Source organism: Heteronotia binoei, chromosome 17 (genome assembly GCF_032191835.1).
Source record: "Heteronotia binoei isolate CCM8104 ecotype False Entrance Well chromosome 17, APGP_CSIRO_Hbin_v1, whole genome shotgun sequence".
NCBI classification, from domain to species: Eukaryota; Metazoa; Chordata; class Lepidosauria; order Squamata; family Gekkonidae; genus Heteronotia; species Heteronotia binoei.
In genome coordinates this window covers 33,400,421-33,418,722 of record NC_083239.1, presented here as the reverse complement: position 1 = coordinate 33,418,722, position 18,302 = coordinate 33,400,421, and the positions used below count along the sequence as shown (strand labels likewise).

Sequence of the window (18,302 nt, the reverse complement as noted above, 5' to 3'; positions counted from 1 at the left end):
AAAAGAAAGATACACAGTGGATTAACCATAGATCTCATGCTTCATGCTTGCCACTGGGCTAACTATTCGCTTCTAGGGCAGATGGCCAAGTTTCTAATCCAGAGGGATGAGAGGGGAAGAAAGGTGGAGTGATTTCTGCAGAGTAGGGTGGGGATCCGGAAGGTGAATGGGCTATATATAAAGCCAGGCAGAAGCTCGGTGAGATTTTATGCCTGGGCAAGAGGGAGACTGAAGCCCAGAAGAACTGAGAGGTAAGTGAGGCAAAGGTGGCTGGAAGCTGGCTGGGGAATCCATACTTATTCAAGACATTTATAAATTGAATCACAGACAGAAGGAAGATGTTCTTGCTCTCTCTCATTCCTACATTCGTAAACTCAGAGGTCTGAGAACCTGTAGGGTATTTTGGTTAGGATGTAGGATGAGAAATGGAAAGATCTGGATCTCTCCCCACTTTATGGCGTGGGGTGGAATAAAATGGACAGGGAGATTCCAAGAAAAAAAAAATAGGAGGGGATCTAAAGTTAAACTCCCTTCAAGGAAATGCAGCTACAACAACACAGAAGCAAAGGATAAGAACACAGCAGGATGAAATCAGAGCAGTGGTCCACCTAATCTGGCTGCCTGTTTTACACAGTAACCAGACAGTTACTCTGGAAGGTTAAGAGAAAAGACTTAGAATGATTCACCACTAGGCTTGTTCTGGCATCAGAGCTCTCCCCCCCCCCGCACACTTCCGTGACTTGGCCTACCTCTTTTCCACAGCAAGCAGAAACCAGTTTTCAGAGGATCTTGCTTGCTGCTGGAAAAAGGTGGACCAAGTTGCTGCAGTGCAGCAGCTTGTGTGAAACCTAATGGAAGTGTCAGTGTGGGGGGGAGAGCTCCGATGCCAGAACAAACCTAGCGGGGAATCGGTCACAGAAACTTCCCCTGAAGTTGCCTCTTAGTGCTGGGAGGGAGGGACGGTGGCTCAGTGGTAGAGCATCTGTTTGATAAGCAGAAGGTCCCAGGTTCAATCTCCAGCATCTCCAACTAAAAAGGGTCCAGGCAAGTAGTTGTGAAAAACCTCAGCTTGAGACCCTGGAGAGCCACTGCCAGTCTGAGTAGACAGTACTGACTTTAATGGACCCAGGGTCTGATTCAGTAGAAGGCAGCTTCATATGTTCATATTCAGAGGCCTCTGAATGTGGAGGTTCCCTTTAACCAGCAAGGCTAGCAGCCACTGGTGGACCTCTTTCCCATGAATCTGTCTAATAATAATTAAGCACTGTCAAGTTGCAACTAACTTATGGCAACCTTTTGTGGCGTTTTCAAGACAAGAGAGGAGAAGAGGTGGCAGCCGTTGCCTAACTCTGCAATAGGAACCCAGATATTCTTTGGTGGGCTCCCATCCAGATATTAACCATAGGCAACCCTGCTTAGCTTCCAAGCTCTAATGAGCTCAGACTAGAGTGGGCTAATCAAGCCGCTAAATTTGTCTAGCCCCCTTTTAAAGCCATATATGTTCATGGCCATCATGATGTCCACTGGCAGCATCTGCACCACACTAATCCAGTCTTGCTTTCTTCTTCTTTGCTGTTTCTTGGAATGCTACTGCTGAATGACTTCATGAAGAGAGACACCAGCATGAAGATCTCCATCGCCTTCTTGCTGCTCCTGCTGGGTAAGTTGAAGCTTACCGAATGATCTGAGTCCCACCTCTGGAAAATAAGTATTATTAACACCTGGGCAATAGTAAAAAAGAGAGCAGCATTTTCCGACGCCAGTGGAAGAAAGTAGGTTACCAAAACCTCCCTGTTGAAGTATGTGGAGTGCAGATAGGCTGGGTGGAATCCATGGGATTGGATGACTCTAAAGTTGTCCCTGGAAACTGAGCAAATGTCAGGATGAATAAAATGGAGGAAAGGAGACTGATGAAAGATGCTTTGCATCCCCATTGGGGAGAAAAACAAGGCAGAAATTAAATGAATAAGATGTTTAAAAAATCAGGTCCCTACCCAACATGGCACCAGGGCTTTTTTAAGTAACAGGAACTGCATTGCATATTAGGCCACACACCCCTGATGTAGCCAATCTTCCTGGAGCTTACAGTAGGCTCTGTAAGAATAGCCCTGTAAGCTCCAGGAGGATCGGCTACATCAGGGGTGTGTGGCCGTTTCCCCAGAAGAAAATGGCAGCTTTTGGAGCTTGGATTCTATGGCATTGTACCTTGCTGGAGTCCCTTCCCTCCCCAAACCCTGTTTTCCCCAGACCCCACCCATGAATATCCAGGAATTTCCCTACCCAGAGCCAGCAACCCTAATCCCATCTGCAGATACTACAGTATTCACGCAAAGGTACAGTTTTATTTCAACTGGGCATGCTCAGAATTCATGGGTACCAAAGAGAGTTGTCATAATGGGTCATTTGGAAGCTAGAGGGGGCATGTTTTGATTTCTTTTCTGAACCAAGCGTGCAAATGTATCCTTGCATGGGATCCCCATACTAAACTCAGAGCAAGGACATAGATTTGAAATGAGACTCAAGGTTTTTTTCCTCCTACAGGTTCAGCTCTGCCTTCCCCAGTGCCGGAAGCAAAATTGGCCAACGGTAAAATCTGGTGGGCAAAAGGGAGTGTGGGAGTGGGGTGAGAAGCTGTCTTCAAAGGGAAAGCATTTTTAGGGGCCTGGGTTGTTTAACACTAGTTTAGAGGATGACAGCCTAGAGGGAAACTGCATCATCTGGTTGACTGTATCATTTGCTGAGAATATTGGCCATAGAGGTTGTACCACATGATCTAGATGTGCCTACTGATTGGCTAGCAAACAGTTTGGGGTTTTTTAAAGCAAGGGATATGAGAATTGAATAGACTACTATTCTATAGTAGGGCCCTGGTGGGGGCAGGGAATCCCTTTGTTTGGAGGCCCTCCCCCCCCACTTTAGAGTCATCAGAAATTGGGGGGGGGGAGGAAAATGTCTGCTGGGTACTCCATTATTCCCTATGGAGACCAATTCTCATAGGGTATAATGGAGAATTGATCCATGGGTATCTGGGGCTCTGGGAGGGGGCTGTTTTTTGAGGAAGAGGCACCAGATTTGCAGCATAGTGCACAGTCTCTGTCATCTGGTGATAAAGTTAATGAACAGCGGCTTGCAGGCCGAATAGGAGACCTGGATGGGCCAGTTCCAAGGCTCATTTTGAAGCAGGAGCTCCTTTGCATATTAGGCCACACACCCCTGATGTAGCCAGTCCTCCAGGATCAAACAGGGCTCTTCTTAAAGGGCCTACTGTAAGCTCTTGGAGGATTTGCTACATCAGGGGTGTGTGGCCTAATATGCAAAGGAGCTCCTGCTACAAAATTAGCCCTGGTCAGTTCCATCCCAAAGGCCATATGTTTGCCACTGCTGCTATAGAAAATACAGGTGAATTACAAAATGTAAGATAATGCAGTAAAAGTAATTGATACCTACCCTAATAATGATTGTGGATTCCAATGTAGTTCCATTCTAATGGTGCCCTCCTGGGCTGTTCCATTCTACTCCAGTGCAAATTTCTGTTTGAAAATGCCCTCTTGAATATCAGGGATTTGTACATTCTGATCTGTAATCTGCCTTGAGCTTTTGTGAGAAAGACTGGCTTCAAACACAGTAAATAAAATATACACCTCACTGGCTCATACAAAGCATGGTTGTCCTTCCTTAGAACCTTCCTTTACCCGTTTGGTGTAGTGGTTAAGAGAAGCGGACTCTAATTTGCAGAACCCGCTCCTTCACATACAGCCATGGGCCTGTCACAGTTCTCTCAGAGCTCCGTGGCAGCCCCATCTCCCTCACAGGGTGTCTGTTGTGAAGAGAGGAAGGGAAGGTGATTGTAAGTAGGGTTGCCAATCCCCAGGTGGGGGCAGGGGATCCCCTGGTTTAGAGACCCTCCCCCCACTTCAGGGTCATCAGAAAGCGGGGGGAGGGGAGGGAAATGTCTGCTGGGAACTCTATTATTCCCTATGGAGATTTATTCCCATAGAAAATCATGGAGAATTGATCTGCGGGTATCTGGGGCTCTGGGGGGGGGGGCTGTTTTTTTAGGTAGAAGACCAAATTTTCAGTATAGCATCTATTGCCTCTCCCCAAAATGCCCCCCAAGTTTCAAAAAGATTGGACCGGGGGTCCCATTCTATGAGCCCCAAAAGAAGGTGCCCCTGTCCTTCATTATTTCCTATGGAAGGAAGGCATTGAAAAGGTGTGCCGTCCCTTTAAATGTGATGGCCAGAACTCCCTTGGAGTTCATTTATGCTTGTCACATCCTTGCTCCAGGCTCAGCCCCTAATGTCTCCTGGCTCAACCCCCAAAGTCTCCTGGCTCCATCCCCAAAGTCCCCAGATATTCCTTGAATTGGACTTGGCAACCCTAATTGTAAGCCTCTCTGAGACTCCCTGTGAAGGGTGGGTTATAAATCCAATTCTTCTTTTTCTCCTCTTCCTTCTTCTCCTTCTCCTTCTCCTCCTCCTTCTCCTCCTCCCCCTGTTTCTTTTTCTTCTTCCTCCTTTGGCTCATCTCAAATATAGGCAAGGTCTTTGGCCTTTTGGAGGGAGGGGCCACGGTGGACCACACGCAGAAGATACCAGGTTCAATCCCTAGCATCTCCAATAAAAAAATATCAAGGAGGAGGTGATATGACAGACATCTGCCCAAGATCCTGTAGACCCATGGCCAGTCTGAGTAGACCAAACTGATTTAGATGGACCAATGCCCTGACTTGATACAAGGCAGCTTCATGTGTTCACACCCATGCAGATTTCTCCCAGTGCTCCACAGCAGCATCTCTTCCTTTCTAAGTCTGTGCCTTGGTATGAGCATAAGAGAAACCATGTTAGATCAGACCAATGGTCCATCTAGTCCAACACTCTGTGTCACACAGTGGCCAAAGCAACCGCAGGTGCCATCAGGAGGTCCATCAGTACGGCCAGGACACTAGAAGCCCTCCCACAGTTCCTCCCCACAACACTAAGAATATAGAGCATCATTGATTGTGGTGTAACACTTTCTCCCTCCCTTCTTCCCAGGGCATGTGTTGTATCCCTATGGAGAAGCTGTGGGAGATATGAAGAACCCCAAGGATGACGATGGGACATCCCCAGAGATTGATATTGAAATACCGTTCACCTTTTATGGAAAACTGTATCATACTGTTTTTGTATGTAGGACTCCAATAGCCCAAAACCTAGGCAGAAGCATGGGATGGGAAGCAAAGAACTTGTCCCGTATTCCAGGATTAGCCTGGGAAGTGTGCTGTCAGTTTGGGGATGCTGATATGCTCAGTACAAGTGGAGCACATCGCAGTCTCATCGTTACCATGCACTTCTATATCAGGAGTCCCCAACACAGTGCATGTGGGCACAATGACCCCCATCAACACTTTTCCTGGATCCTGCCAATCATTTTTAGAAAGTGGGTGGGGCCAAGTGGGATTCCTACCTAGCAGGGCATCTGATTGGACTAGAGATTTGGGTCGCTGTGCAGATTAAAATAATATTGGTTCAGCAGAAGCTGACACTACTGTTTTAGTTTTATCCTCTCTCACTAATTCCCAATGTTTTTCTTTTTTTAAAAAAATGACTCCTCACACCCCCTGCACTTGGGTTTTCTCTGTGCATGTGGGGCTCCACCTCCTGTGGTAGCCATTTTGTGGTTGGGTCTGCCTCCTGTGGCAGCCATTTTGTGCTTGTACCTACCACCTTGTGTCAGAATTCCAAAGGTGGCCATATTCAGAAAGTTTGGAGACCCTTGACCTACATTATTGTTCTCTGAAACTTTGACCAAATATACACTAGTTCCTCTCTCCCGGGGCTTTTTTTTAACAGGAACTCCTTTGCATATTAGGCCACACACCCCTGATGTAGCCAACCCTCCAAGAGCTTACAGTAGGCTCTGTAAGAAGTGCTCTGTAAGCTCTTGGAGGATTGGCTACATCAAGGGGGTGTAGCCTAATATGCAAAGGCGTTCCTGCTACAAAAAAAGCCCTGTGCTCTCCACATAGTAACCCAAGCAGTGTTCCCTTTAAGCTGAGTTAGCATGAGCTAGCTTACAGTTTTTTAGCCTTTGACTCATCCATTTTTGTCTTCACTCAGGAAAAATGACCCCAGAATAAACTAATTTATGCAGTAGCTCACAACTTTAATGCCAGTAGCTCACAAAGTAAAAATTTTTCTCATAAGACTCCACAGTTTAGAGGGAGTACTGAACCCAAGGTGCTAAGTTTTCATAGAAGTCCTTAAGTGGGTGCAAGTTAGAGTGGGTTTGGGAACTTAGAACATGGGAGTTAGCAAGTTGCAGAAAAAGCTTGTTGAATGCTTCAATTCACTCCCTTGATCAACAATGGAATTGGAAGATTTCTGCAAAGTCAGTTTGACCAGAGACAATGTCTGAGAGTTCATGGAGTAAGATCAAGTCTGACATTCTTAACTGTGAGGACAAAGTAGGTCTCTGGACAACCCACTAAGTGGTAGAAGAGCGTTTCAGTTTGGGTAGTACCAGCGCTTTTTTCATAGCAGGAACTCCTTTGCATATTAGGCCACACCTCCTTGATGTAGCCAATCCTCCAAGAGCTTACAGGGCTCTTCTTACAGGGCCTACTGTAAGCTCCAGGAGGACTGGCTACATCAGGGGTGTGTAGCCAAATTTGCGAAGGAGTTCCTGCTACAAAGAAAGCCCTGGGTAGTACAGTGGCTGAGGTGTGGTTCCATTCCCTGTCCTGCCACAAATCCATGATGTAGCTATAGGAAAACCTCTTTCATCCTGAGCACCCTACCATGTAGTGCAAGGGTAAGAACCCTGTTCTACATTAGAGGGATGCTGTAATCTTACTACGAGAGGCTGAGCACCAAAGACTGACAGAGCTCACTCTATAAATGTCATGCAATTATTACCATATTGCTATTATGTTTATGCTGCTGCATTCTGCCCCACCACAGGTGAACAACAATGGTGTGATTTCCTTTGGTACGCCTGTTTCAGCGTACACTCCTGACGCTATCCCTTTGAAGAATGGAGAACACTTTGTTGCCCCCTACTGGGGGGATGTCAATAATATGCTGGGTGGTGACGTTTACTATCGGGAGGTAAAAGACATAGGCAAAGACAAAGACAAAGAAGAGCTTGGAAGAATTACCAGAGACATGAACAATTACTTCCCAGAGGTCCCTTTCAAAGCTATCTGGGCTTTTATTGCCACCTGGGACCGCGTAGCCTATTTCGGATCTGTCTCCAAAAAGGTAAGGCACTCATATGAACAAGTCTCATATTTTTCTGTCACAGCTGATTCCCTACTTATCCTCTTTTCTGGCCACTATGATTCCATTTTTTAAAAAATTAAATCAAAGCAAAATTTCTACAAAACAGGATAAACAAATGAAGGCCCATAAGACTTGTGGGGGGAGAATAACATCTCTCCTCCATCTTCAGCAGTTTGAGGTGACCCAGAGACGCGTCAGAAACCACCTTGAAAAACCTGTCCAAACGAGCACATCTGCCACCCTCCCCCATCCATCCTCACCCCATCCTCCGGCATCTGCAGAGCGACTCAGAAAGCAGCCATTTTTGAAGCGGTAGCAAATTTCTGAGCACACGCCAGTTGCCTCACTAGTATCCAGACCAGTGTTCTCTCTAAGTTAAGTTAGTGTGAGCCAGGTTACAGGTTTTTAGCCTCTGGCTCACACATTTTTGTCTTAGCTCAGGGGAAATGGCCCCAGAGCAAACTAATCTATGTCACCCCGCGGATGGGATGGGAACACCTTGCATGGGAGCATGTGGATGGTTTAGGACACTTCTTTTTGAGCCTGCCCGATTTGGGATGCCTCTCATCCGCCCTGATCTGGCCATCTGTTATCAGCCTTTACGAGGATATTGCTCCACAGAACTCTCAGCTGTAGATTAAAGACATTGAAACAGAATATTTATATCAATCACCTGTCAGCTGAAGACATTTTGTTGCTATTCCCATTGTAGCACCAGATGAGAACCTACCTGAGTAGCTACACAAGAGGTTTTGGACTTTAATTACTGAGAGCAGTCTTGGATTTTTGGTGTATGTATGTATTGTGATATTGTAGTTGTGAACAGTGTTCTCTCTAAGCTGAGTTAGTGTGAGCTAGCTCATAGATTTTCAGCCTCCAGCTCACACATTTTTGTCCTAGCTCAGGACAAATGGTCCCAGAGCACAATATTTTATGCAGTAGCTCACAACTTTAATGCCAGTAGCTCACAAAGTAGAATTTTTGCTCACAAGACTCTGCAGCTTAGAGGGAACATTAGTTGTGATGTGAATATCTTGTGTTTTATTGTATTGTGAGTGTTTATTTATTATATTCGATTTTTAGCCCGCCATTCCTGTAAAACAGGCTTAGGGCAGATTACATCATAAAAACAGTCAATAGTAAAAACAGTAAAAGACCAAATTAAAATATATAAAATCTAAAATTGCAAAGACTAAGATGGCAAATTCCACCTCACAGACATGGCCTATTGTCTAGGTCCAGCAGGTCTTGTAGCACTGAGATGGAATGAGGGTGGGAGGCCGGTAACAAGTGATGCCCACTGCCTAGTTGAAAGCCTGGTGAAAGAGCTCTGTTTTATAGGCCCTGTGGAACTGAAGCAGATCACGCAGAGCCCGGATTTCCAAGGGGAGCTCATTCCACCAGGCAGGGGCCAGGGCTCTGTCTCTGGGGCCGGGTATTACCAAAAGTTGAATCTTTTGTGCTTGTATGAGCCTTATATAAATAATCTTTAATGTTATGGAATATCTGAAAATACTGTTTATTGAATTATAGTTGTGCAAAGACATTCCTGCTACAAAAAAAGCCCTGGAGCCTATATTGTTGGTCGTCAGTCCAGAGAAGGCATGAGGCAATATATGTGACTGTGCTATGTTGCCGGATATTGGCCTGCTTGTTGATGTTGTACTGCCTTTGAATTTTATGCTGTACACTGCATGTTTTTATGATGTTTTATATTTTAATTCGTATGTGTTAAACTTTTGTCTATGTTAAACTTTTGCGGGAAGCCACCCTGAGCCTGCATGTGGGAAAGGGTGGGATATAAATCTAAAAATTAAATTAAATATGCTGTGTCTTAATTCTTTTTGTTCATCTCCCTGCCAGACAAACACTTTCCAGGCTATCTTGACAACTGATGGAAAACGATCCTATATAATACTAATCTATGGAGACATCCAATGGACAACCGGTGCAGCAAGTGGTGGAGATCGTAGGACAGGTCTGGGGGGAACCCAAGCACAGGTAAGTTCATTCCACAAACAAGCAGGTAATAGAGGTCCCTTGGAGACTGTTTCTCTGAAAAAGCTGTTTTCTCTCTTCCTTGTCACCTCTCTTCCATGTTAAGTGGTGCACTCTCCAGTGATCCTATATAGCAGGAGTGGCCTAACTTGCTTAATGTAAGAAGCCACATAGAATAAACGTCAGATGTTTGAGAGCCACAAGGCATGAATGTTAGACATTCAAGAGCTGCAAGAAGGAAGGAAAATAGATTGAGGAGGGGGAGAGAGGTGGAGAGAAAGCAACTTTTAACTTTAAATGCCTTCTCTAAGCTGCTGGCTGACTTAGCTTGGATAAGTGATTTAAAGAGAGAAATGCCTTCTCCAAGCCAGCCAATTAGGTGGGGGAGGGCTCTGAGAGCCATACAGTATGTGTGAAAGAGCCACATGTGGCTCCTGAGCCACAGTTCAGCCACTCCTGCTACATAGGTTTGACTAAGAAGGTGTTTGTCTGATGCTCCTTTGACTGTATCTGTACAGTAAGGTTTCTCTGTTTTGCATTCATTCCCATTGCAAAAATGGTATGGAGGCATTTGCAATGGAGCCCCCATCTACACAGGCGTTTTCCACAGAACGTCTTTGTTTTCCATTCTATTTTTCCATTGTGCCAACAAAGGCTTTTAAAAAAATCAGTAACTGTTACAGTAATGATCGTAGAAAAGCCATCATCAAGTTCTGTGGTGACGCTTTATTTTATTTATTTTATTTTAGGCAATTTATATTCCGCCCTTTCCCAAAAATGGGCTCAGGGTGGATAACATAATAAAAACAATTTAAAATGTAGTTAAAACCAGACCGATATGAACAATACATTTAAATAGAATCATAGAGTTGGAAGGGATCTACAGGGTCATCTAGTCCAACCCCCTGCACAATGCAGGAAACCCACAAATACCTACTCCAAATTCACAGGATCTTCATCGCTGTCAGATGGCCATCTAGCTTCTGTTTAAAAACCTCCAAGGAAGGAGAGCCCACCACCTCCCGAGGAAGCCTGTTCCACTGAGGAACTGCTCTAATGGTCAGGAAGTTCTTCCTAATGTTGAGCCGGAAACTCTTTCTATGTAATTTCAACCTGTTGGTTCCGGTCCTACCTTCTGGGGCCACAGAAAACAATTCCACACCATCCTCTAGATGACAGTCCTTCTTCAAGTACTTTAAGATGGTGATCATATCACCTCTCAGCTGCCTCCTCTCCAGGCTAAACATCCCCAGCTCCTTCAACCTTTCCTCATAGGTCTCCAGACCCCTCACCATCTTCATCACTCTCCTCTGGACCCATTCCAGTTTGTCTTTATCCTTCTTAAAATGTGGTGTCCAAAACTGAACACAATACTCCAGGTGAGGTCTTACCAGAGCAAAGTGATACCATCACTTCACGTGATCTGGACACTATACTTCTGTTGATACAGCCCAAAACTGCATTTGCCTTTTTAGCCACCGCATCACACTGTTGAGACCCTTTGTTGAGTAAAGAAATATTTTAATTTGTTCCTGACCTGAACTCTAGATTATAGACAAGTTATAAATGGTGGCTCAGTTGGGCACATATTATATATACTCAGGGTCCAGAATAGTACTTAGGAATAAAATATAGTATCACAGCAGAGGTGGTATCACAGCATAGGGCCAGTCGATTAAATAGGACGCCTGCTGCCTCAGCCAAAGGCCTGATGGAATAGCTCTGTTTTACAGGCCCTATGGAAAGGTGAGGGCCTGGATCTCTAAAGGGATGTTTAGTCTGGAGAGGAGGCAGCTGGATTCAGTGAGGGCCTGCATCTCTAAAGGGAGCTGATTCCACCAGGCCAGGGCTGAAAAGGTTGAGGCAAGTCGGACGTCCTTCGGGCCAGGGATGGTCAGCAGATGTTGTGAGCCAGATCGTAGTGATCTTTGGGGCACACAGGCCTTGAATTCAGCAGAAGCTGACAGGAGTGCAGCTCCTGATCTTTTCTGAGGGTTCCCCCTCCTCCTCCCCATCTACCTTGTCCATTGAATAGGAGGTGCAGCCAGCTAGCCACCAGGAGCTTTGCCACACCCCCAGCAGCCCTCATTAACCCCTGGAGAAGCCCACACCACCGTTTCTCCACTTCTTATGTGATTTTGGGCAGCAGGTGGCTTGCTGGCCTTTTGATTGTTGGGGGGGGGGGGTGTGCAGCCAAGGAGAGCCCCAGGTAAGTGAGGCCTGCTTAGGCTGTCCTAACACCCACCCTAGCCATTCCAAGTAGGCCTCGCTCGCCCGAGGCTCTCCTTCCTTGTGTTGGGTTGCTTTTGGCTGGTGAGGGAGCAGCATATGCTAATGAGTTATGCTAATAAGCTCCACCACCTATTTTTCTACAAAATGACCACTGGGGGCACATATGGGGAGAGGCAGTCCCGTAGATATGTTGGTCCCAGGCCATGTAAGGCTTTAACTATCAGAATTAGAACCTTGAAATGGATCTGGTACTCAGTTGATAGCTGCAGGGGAAATAACCATGAGGGGATGACAGAAAGGGGGAAAAGGGTTCTGATTTGGATGGAAACCTGAGAAAAAGGACACCTTTCTGTGCAGATGCATGCTAATGTGTTTGGAGAGCGCTCTTTCCAAAACAGATCTGAGCAAAGCAAGGTTTACGGAAGAGCGTACCAAAGATGGGGAAAGGAAAATCAAAGCCCCGTGTCCTATAGATAGCTGGGCTAGTGTAGTGGCTACAGTGTTGAATGAGGATACGAAGAAGAGTTGGTTGTTATACCCTGCTTTTCTCTATCTTAAGGAGTCTCCAAGTGGCTTACAATCACTTCCCTCCCCCTCCCCACCATAGACACCTTGTAAGGTAGGTGGGGCTGAGAGTTCTAAGAAAACTGTGACTGACCCAAGATCACCCAGCAGGTTTCATATGGAGGAGTGGGGAATCAAACCTGGTTCTCCAGATTAGGGTCTGCCACTCTTTTTGAAAGTTAAATATTTTAAATTTTTGTACAACATACATCAAACACTAAGCAATAAGAAGACAAAACTTGAATTCAAGTTGAATTAAGCATAGATCTTAAAACAATATTTTTATACATTTTTAGAATGTCCAGTTCTGACAGGCTTAATTCTAAAGCAGGGATGACAAACATGTGGCCCAGAGGCCAAATCAGGCCCCTTGAGGGCTCCTAGTAGGCTTCCGAACAACTGGCTGTCATCTGCTTCCTTCTCCCTCTCTCTTGCATCCTTCTGTATCACAGCTTATTTTGCCAGGCCTGCTCAATCGCATAGGAACTACAGAGCAAAGCCTCTATTTTCTCCATTGGCTGAGGTTCCTCCCTTGAGGAGGAAGGGGGTAGGAATAGCTTGCTTTGCCAGGCTCTCTCAATCGTAAAGCAGAGCTACTGAGCCAAGCCTCTCTTCCTTCTATTGGCTGAGGCTCCTTCTCCTCCTGGTCACCTGGGGAAGGAAGGAAAGATCCCAAGCTTCATTTGCCCAGTTCCATAGATCGCATGGGAGAGATATAAAGAAAGCACCATTAAGACCAACAAGTGCTGATCTTCAATTGTATTCTTTTTACTGTATTCTTTTTTTCTAATGGCAAACTAAATGATGTTTATAATGTATAGAATGATGTTTATAATATACGTTAAATGTTAAAAAGTAGATTAGGTGGACAAGAACATCACTAGGAAATATGTGTCCTTTTGTTTTACCTAGACTTGTAGCAAGAGCAATTAACAGGCAATCTTTATTACCTTTTATTGGTTTCCCACGTAAATGCTATCCAGACCAAATGGTCTTTCAGTTTATTACACTATTTTGCCATTTGATTCTAACTTTGTATCAGTTTACACTCTTTACCCACCAGCTATATGTATTTCAGCCCACTGTACCCCATCCCCTCGTCTGAAGAAGTGTGCATGCATACGAAAACTTACATTCTGAATAAAATTTTGTTGGTCTTAAAGGTGCAACTTTAATCTTTGATTGGATTTGTCTGTGCCCTTTATAAAGTTTATCTCTCTGCTATCTAATTGTAAAAAGGTACACACAGGGCCAGAGTTTAGGAGTAGGCAGGGTAGGCAGCTGCCTAGAGCGCCACCCTTACTCCCCCTTGGCCCTGTAGAACACTCCTCCAAGCCTGCCTTGAGGGCAGGATTAGAGGAGTGCTACACAGAATAGTATGCTCTTCAGAGGCTTCCTTGGAGACCTCCAAAGAGCGCACTGTTTTAGCGGTGCCCGGCTGCTTTCGAGTTGAAAGCAGCCAAGTTAGTGCCTTCCCATTGCACTCATCAGTGCTTTTGATTTGATTTGATTTATATCCCGCCCTACCCCCCCCCAAGCGGGCTCAGGGTGGCTCACAGCATAAGAGTTCTAACAATAAAATTAAAATTAAAATACAATAACAATTTACATAATTAAAACATTAATATCAATACATCAATCCAACAGTGTGCTATCTATAGACTTCCTTCAGTATTTTGGTGCCGGTCAGTTATAAGCTTTTGTGTCACTATTCTGATTGGTTGAGTTCTGGTGGAACATAAACCCTCTTTATATGCTATTTTTCTTCTGCTTGGTGGATTTACTCTTGCTTCAGTTATCAGGTTTGCTAAAACTGTTGGTGTTTTTATTGCTTCTGCATGTTTTGGTTGAAAAGGTTGGATAATTTTGAAAGAAAAACAAATGAATGAACTGTTGCCATAAAACAGAGCTTCATTGATGTTAATATGTGGAATATATAATGTTTCTTTCAGGCTGGCTTTAACAGTGGTGATGACAAAAACTATTTCAGCATCCCTGGCTCTCGCACAGCTGAAATTATCAACATTATAAAAACAAGTAACGTCCATGTCCCAGGAGTCTGGGTGTTCCGAGTAGATCATTTCGAAGTGTCTGGAATCCCTGAAGAGCTACTTCACCCTGCAAAAGAAGAAGAAAAAGCAAACAGCAATGAAGAACAGGGACAACAGAGCAATGAACCTAATGAGACTGGAGAACCACAAATTGTCCAGGGCAACGAGGTCAATTCTGAAGTCCAAGGACAAGAACACCAGGAAGAAATAGAACCTGTTCCTTCAGGTGATGCACATGAAGAAGAACCACAGGTCAGCCAGGATAATGAAGTCAACCCTGAGGCAGAAGGGCAAGAGAAAGAAGAAGAAGTGGAACCTGTTCCTTCAGGGGACGTGCATGAGGAAGAAGAAACTCAGGTCAGCCAGGACAATGAAGCCAACCCTGAGGCAGAAGGGCAAGAGAAAGAAGAAGAACCTGTTCCTTCAGGGGATGTACATGTGGAAGAAGAACCACAGGTCAACCAGGATGAGGAAGTCAACCCTGAGGCAGAAGGACAAGAGAAAGAAGAAGGAATAAAACCTGTTCCTTTGGAGAACCAAGATGAGAAAGAAGAATCACAGGGCAACCAAGACTATGAAAACCCTGAGGAAGAAGGACAACAGGAGGAGGAAGAAAATGGTGGTGTTTCAGCCGTGGACCAACCAGACTTTCCAGTGGAAGAACCACAGCCAGACACACAGATTATTGATGATAGCGAGGAGGAAGAGGAGGACTGTTAATGGTAAGTATGCAAAAGCCAGGTGTTAGCTGGGTTCTCCTGGGAGTTCATGGGAAAAAGCCTGGTGTGCCTTGCCTATGCAGGTCATGCAGCTAGAGGTCACATCCGCCACACCTTTTCTGTATCGGTTATTTTGGGGGACAAAGCAGAAATGCAGAACCTTCTCCCCCCCCCCCATTCCCACCCATAGTGATTTTGCAAAGTCAGATCTGCTCTCCCCCTACCCTCTATTTATACTCACTTTTTGACATTACACACCTGGTTATTCTTGGTTTTGTCAGACATAAAGACTTCGTTGTTAATAAATGTATAAACTTGGGAACACAGTCCAATAGATTTTGCATTTTAGTTCAATAGCTTTTCATTTTTATTAATTTTGATATTGTTTTCCTGCAACTTCTTGTTGTCTGGGTTTTTTAATTTTTGTTGCAGTTGCTCCCTTTAAAAAAAACAAACTCGATCCTAGAATGGACTAAACCTTTCTTTCAATGTAAACGATGTATTTTCTCCCTCTCCTAGATACCGCTGCTCCAAGTTTGCAAGATCAGCTGAGGATCTATCAAAACGAAGATATCCAGGATGTGAAAATATTCCTCTGCTGTCCTAGAAAGGCCAGAAGCCTTCTGTAGACACATTTCAAATGTAGAACAGTAATAAAGGAAAGCTCTGATGATCTAGCTGCATTCTGTCTCTTAAGAGAGAAGAAATCAAGAGACGTCACAGGGAGGGTGGAAGGAGGAAGGAATGAGTATGCTTATATAAGGGGAAAGGAGGGGGTCTGAGTGAAAGAGCATCCCATGGTATGCAGAAGGTCCCAGATTCAACCCAGAGAATCTCCAGTTAATAGAGGCTGTTTCTGCATTCAGGGTTGATAGGTAGTAAAGGTAAAGGTAGTCCCCTGTGCAAGCACCAGTCGTTTCTGATTCTGGGGTGACATGGCATCACGACATTTTCATGGCAGTCTTACGGGGTGGTTTGCCACTTCCTTCCCCAGTCATCTACACTCCCCTGCCCCCCTCCAGCAAGCTGGGTACTCATTTTGCCGATCTCGGAAGGATGGAAGGCTGAGTCAACCTAGAGCCGGCTACCTGAAGAAGTCAGGTTGTGAGCAGAGCTTAGGACTGCAGTACTGCAGCTTTACCACTCTGCACCACAGGGCTCTTTGATAGGTAGCAGGTGATGTGAAAGACTACTGCCTTGACCTGGATGGCCCAATCTCATCAGATCTCGGATGCTAAGCGGGGTCAGTCCTGGCTAGTGCTTGGACAGGAAACCACCGAGAAGGTCCAGGGATGGGACACAGAGGCAGACAGTTGCCAATGCCAACCACCTCTGAATGTCTCTTCCCTTGACAGCACCTTTGGCCACCAATAGGTGATGGGAAACCTCCACCTGAGACCCTGGAGAGCTGCTGCCAGCCTGAGTAGACAACCAAGATCTTGATGAAACATGGGTCTGATTTTGTAGAAGGCAGCTTCATATGTACAGGATATTACCAGTGTTTCTTTGGGGTTTTTTGTTTTTTTTTAAGTATCAGGACTGGTTGGCTCATGAGTTTCAGGGTGAGCAGTTGGGTGGGTCGCTTCAGAAAGGTTGCTGTGTTGGTTTGATGTGGCAAAGCGAAACAGCAACCCAGGGGGCACCTGAAAGTCCATATGCAAGCTGTGTCCAATAAAGCTCTGATTCACAAAAGCCCCCTTTTAATCTGTAAGGTGGCCCTGGACTCCTGTTCCATTTTGCAGCATGTGCAGCACCTCTTTCCTGTGGCAGAAAGTGCCGGCAAGTCTCAGCTGACTTATAGTGACCCCTAGAGGCTTTTCAAGGCAAGAGAGGAACAGAGGTAGTTTGCCATTGCCTGCCTCCGTGTAGCAACCTTGGGTTTCCTTGGGGGTCCTTAGCAGCCAAGTGCTAACCTTATTTAGCTTCTGAGATCTGAAGTCTAGTAGGTGAAGCATCTCCTTCCTGCATTCAGCTCTTCCTTCTGTTTCCCCAAACTAGCTTTTGAGCCAGCTGTGGTGTGTATTTATTTGACTGGTTACCCATTGTATAGGCTACTTTCTCAGTTGCATTCAAACTCTGGGTACCATTAAAAATGATGAATAACAAAAAAAATACAAACATCCCCAACATAATTTTATGATCAAAACTATGTTGACTTGGCCGTGAAAGGATACCAGATAAACAGCTTATTACAAAGCATTCTAAAATGCTGGGGGCTACCACCAAAAATGCTCTGCTTTCAGCAGAGGCCAGGTTTTGGTGATGGAAAGTGCTGCCAAGTTGCAGCCGACTTGCGGCCACTCTTGGAGGACAGTCAAGGCAAGAGACAAACTTTCCCATTGCCTGCCTCAGCATAATATCCCTGGACTTCCTGGGTGGTCTCCCATCCAAGTACTAATTAGGGCTGACCCTGCTTAGCTTCTGAGATCTGGTGAGATCAGGCTAGCCTAGGCCATCCAAATCAGGGCAACCAGTTTTCAGAGTCTCCATATTTTAGAATTTGAAACAGAGCCTCGTTCACTGATCTGAAACTCTGGGGTGCTTTCTGGGGACATGAGAACACTAATACAGGACACTGTATGCAAGATCTAAGAGCCTTTTGGGCTACCACAAGGCCTGTCCCTTTTCTCCAGAGCAATGAATCTCTTGAGATCATTCAGAAATATGTGGATTTGTTGACCTCGTGAAAGTACTCAAGGAACTCACAGTGAAATGAATCAACTCACTTTAATGTACTATAACATGTAGGGCTATTTTAGATACACACACCCACTTCAAAATCTGTATATCTGGTGCTCATCTTGCTTAGGGTTGCCAAGCCCAATTCAAGAAATATCTGGGGACTTTGGGGGTGGAGCCAGGAGACTTTGGGGGTGGAGCCAGAAACAAGGGTGGGACAAGCATAATTGAACTCCAAAGGGAGTTCTGGCCATCTCATTTCAAGGGACCATAGGCCTTTTAAATGCCTTCCCTCCAGTAGAAATAATGAAGGTTAAAGGCACCTTCTTTTGGGGCTCATAGAATTGGACCCCCTGGTCCAATCTTTTTTAAACTTGGGGGTGTTTGGGGAAGAGGCACCAGATGCTATGCTGAAAATTTGGTGCCTCTACCTCAAGCAACAGCCCCCCCCCCACCCCGAGCTCCAGATATCCGCAGATCAATTCTCCATTATTTTCTATGGGAATAAGTCTCCATAGGGAATAACAAAGTTCCCAGAAGATGTTTCCTTCCCCTCCCCCCGCTTTCTGATGACCCTGAAGCAGGGGGAAGGCTCCAAACCAGGGGATCCCCTGCCCCCACCTGGGGATTGGCAACCCTAATCTTGCTGTGTAGAGCAACTCACACCACTTGTTGCGTCTCCATACCCTATGGGTTGTCAGCCTCTAGGTGCCACCTAGAGCTCTCTCCAGGGCTTTTTTTGTAGCAGGAACTCCTTTGCATATTAGGCCACATGTTGCTGATGTAGTCAGTCC

At 45.4% G+C, this 18,302-nt stretch overlaps 1 protein-coding gene across 1 annotated transcript; it reads left to right on the top strand.

The window, feature by feature from the left end:
* Nucleotides 1-1,617: 1,617 nt before the first annotated feature.
* Nucleotides 1,618-14,830, top strand: LOC132585770 (alpha-tectorin-like). The gene is made up of 6 exons (XM_060257656.1): nt 1,618-1,660; nt 2,542-2,586; nt 5,037-5,167; nt 6,945-7,244; nt 9,129-9,266; nt 14,012-14,830. Exons 1-6 carry the CDS (start codon nt 1,624-1,626, stop codon nt 14,828-14,830), a joined length of 1,470 nt encoding a protein of 489 aa, XP_060113639.1. The 5' UTR covers nt 1,618-1,623.
* Nucleotides 14,831-18,302: the final 3,472 nt, after the last annotated feature.

Bases quoted from the DNA above. Each gene is read 5' to 3' on its own strand.
- LOC132585770 (XM_060257656.1), top strand. From the start codon at position 1,624: ATGAAGATCTCCATCGCCTTCTTGCTGCTCCTGCTGG. The intron at 1,661-2,541 runs GTAAGTTGAAGC...TTCCTCCTACAG, and splicing joins CTTCTTGCTGCTCCTGCTGG to GTTCAGCTCTGCCTTCCCCA. The intron at 2,587-5,036 runs GTAAAATCTGGT...CCTTCTTCCCAG, and splicing joins GGAAGCAAAATTGGCCAACG to GGCATGTGTTGTATCCCTAT.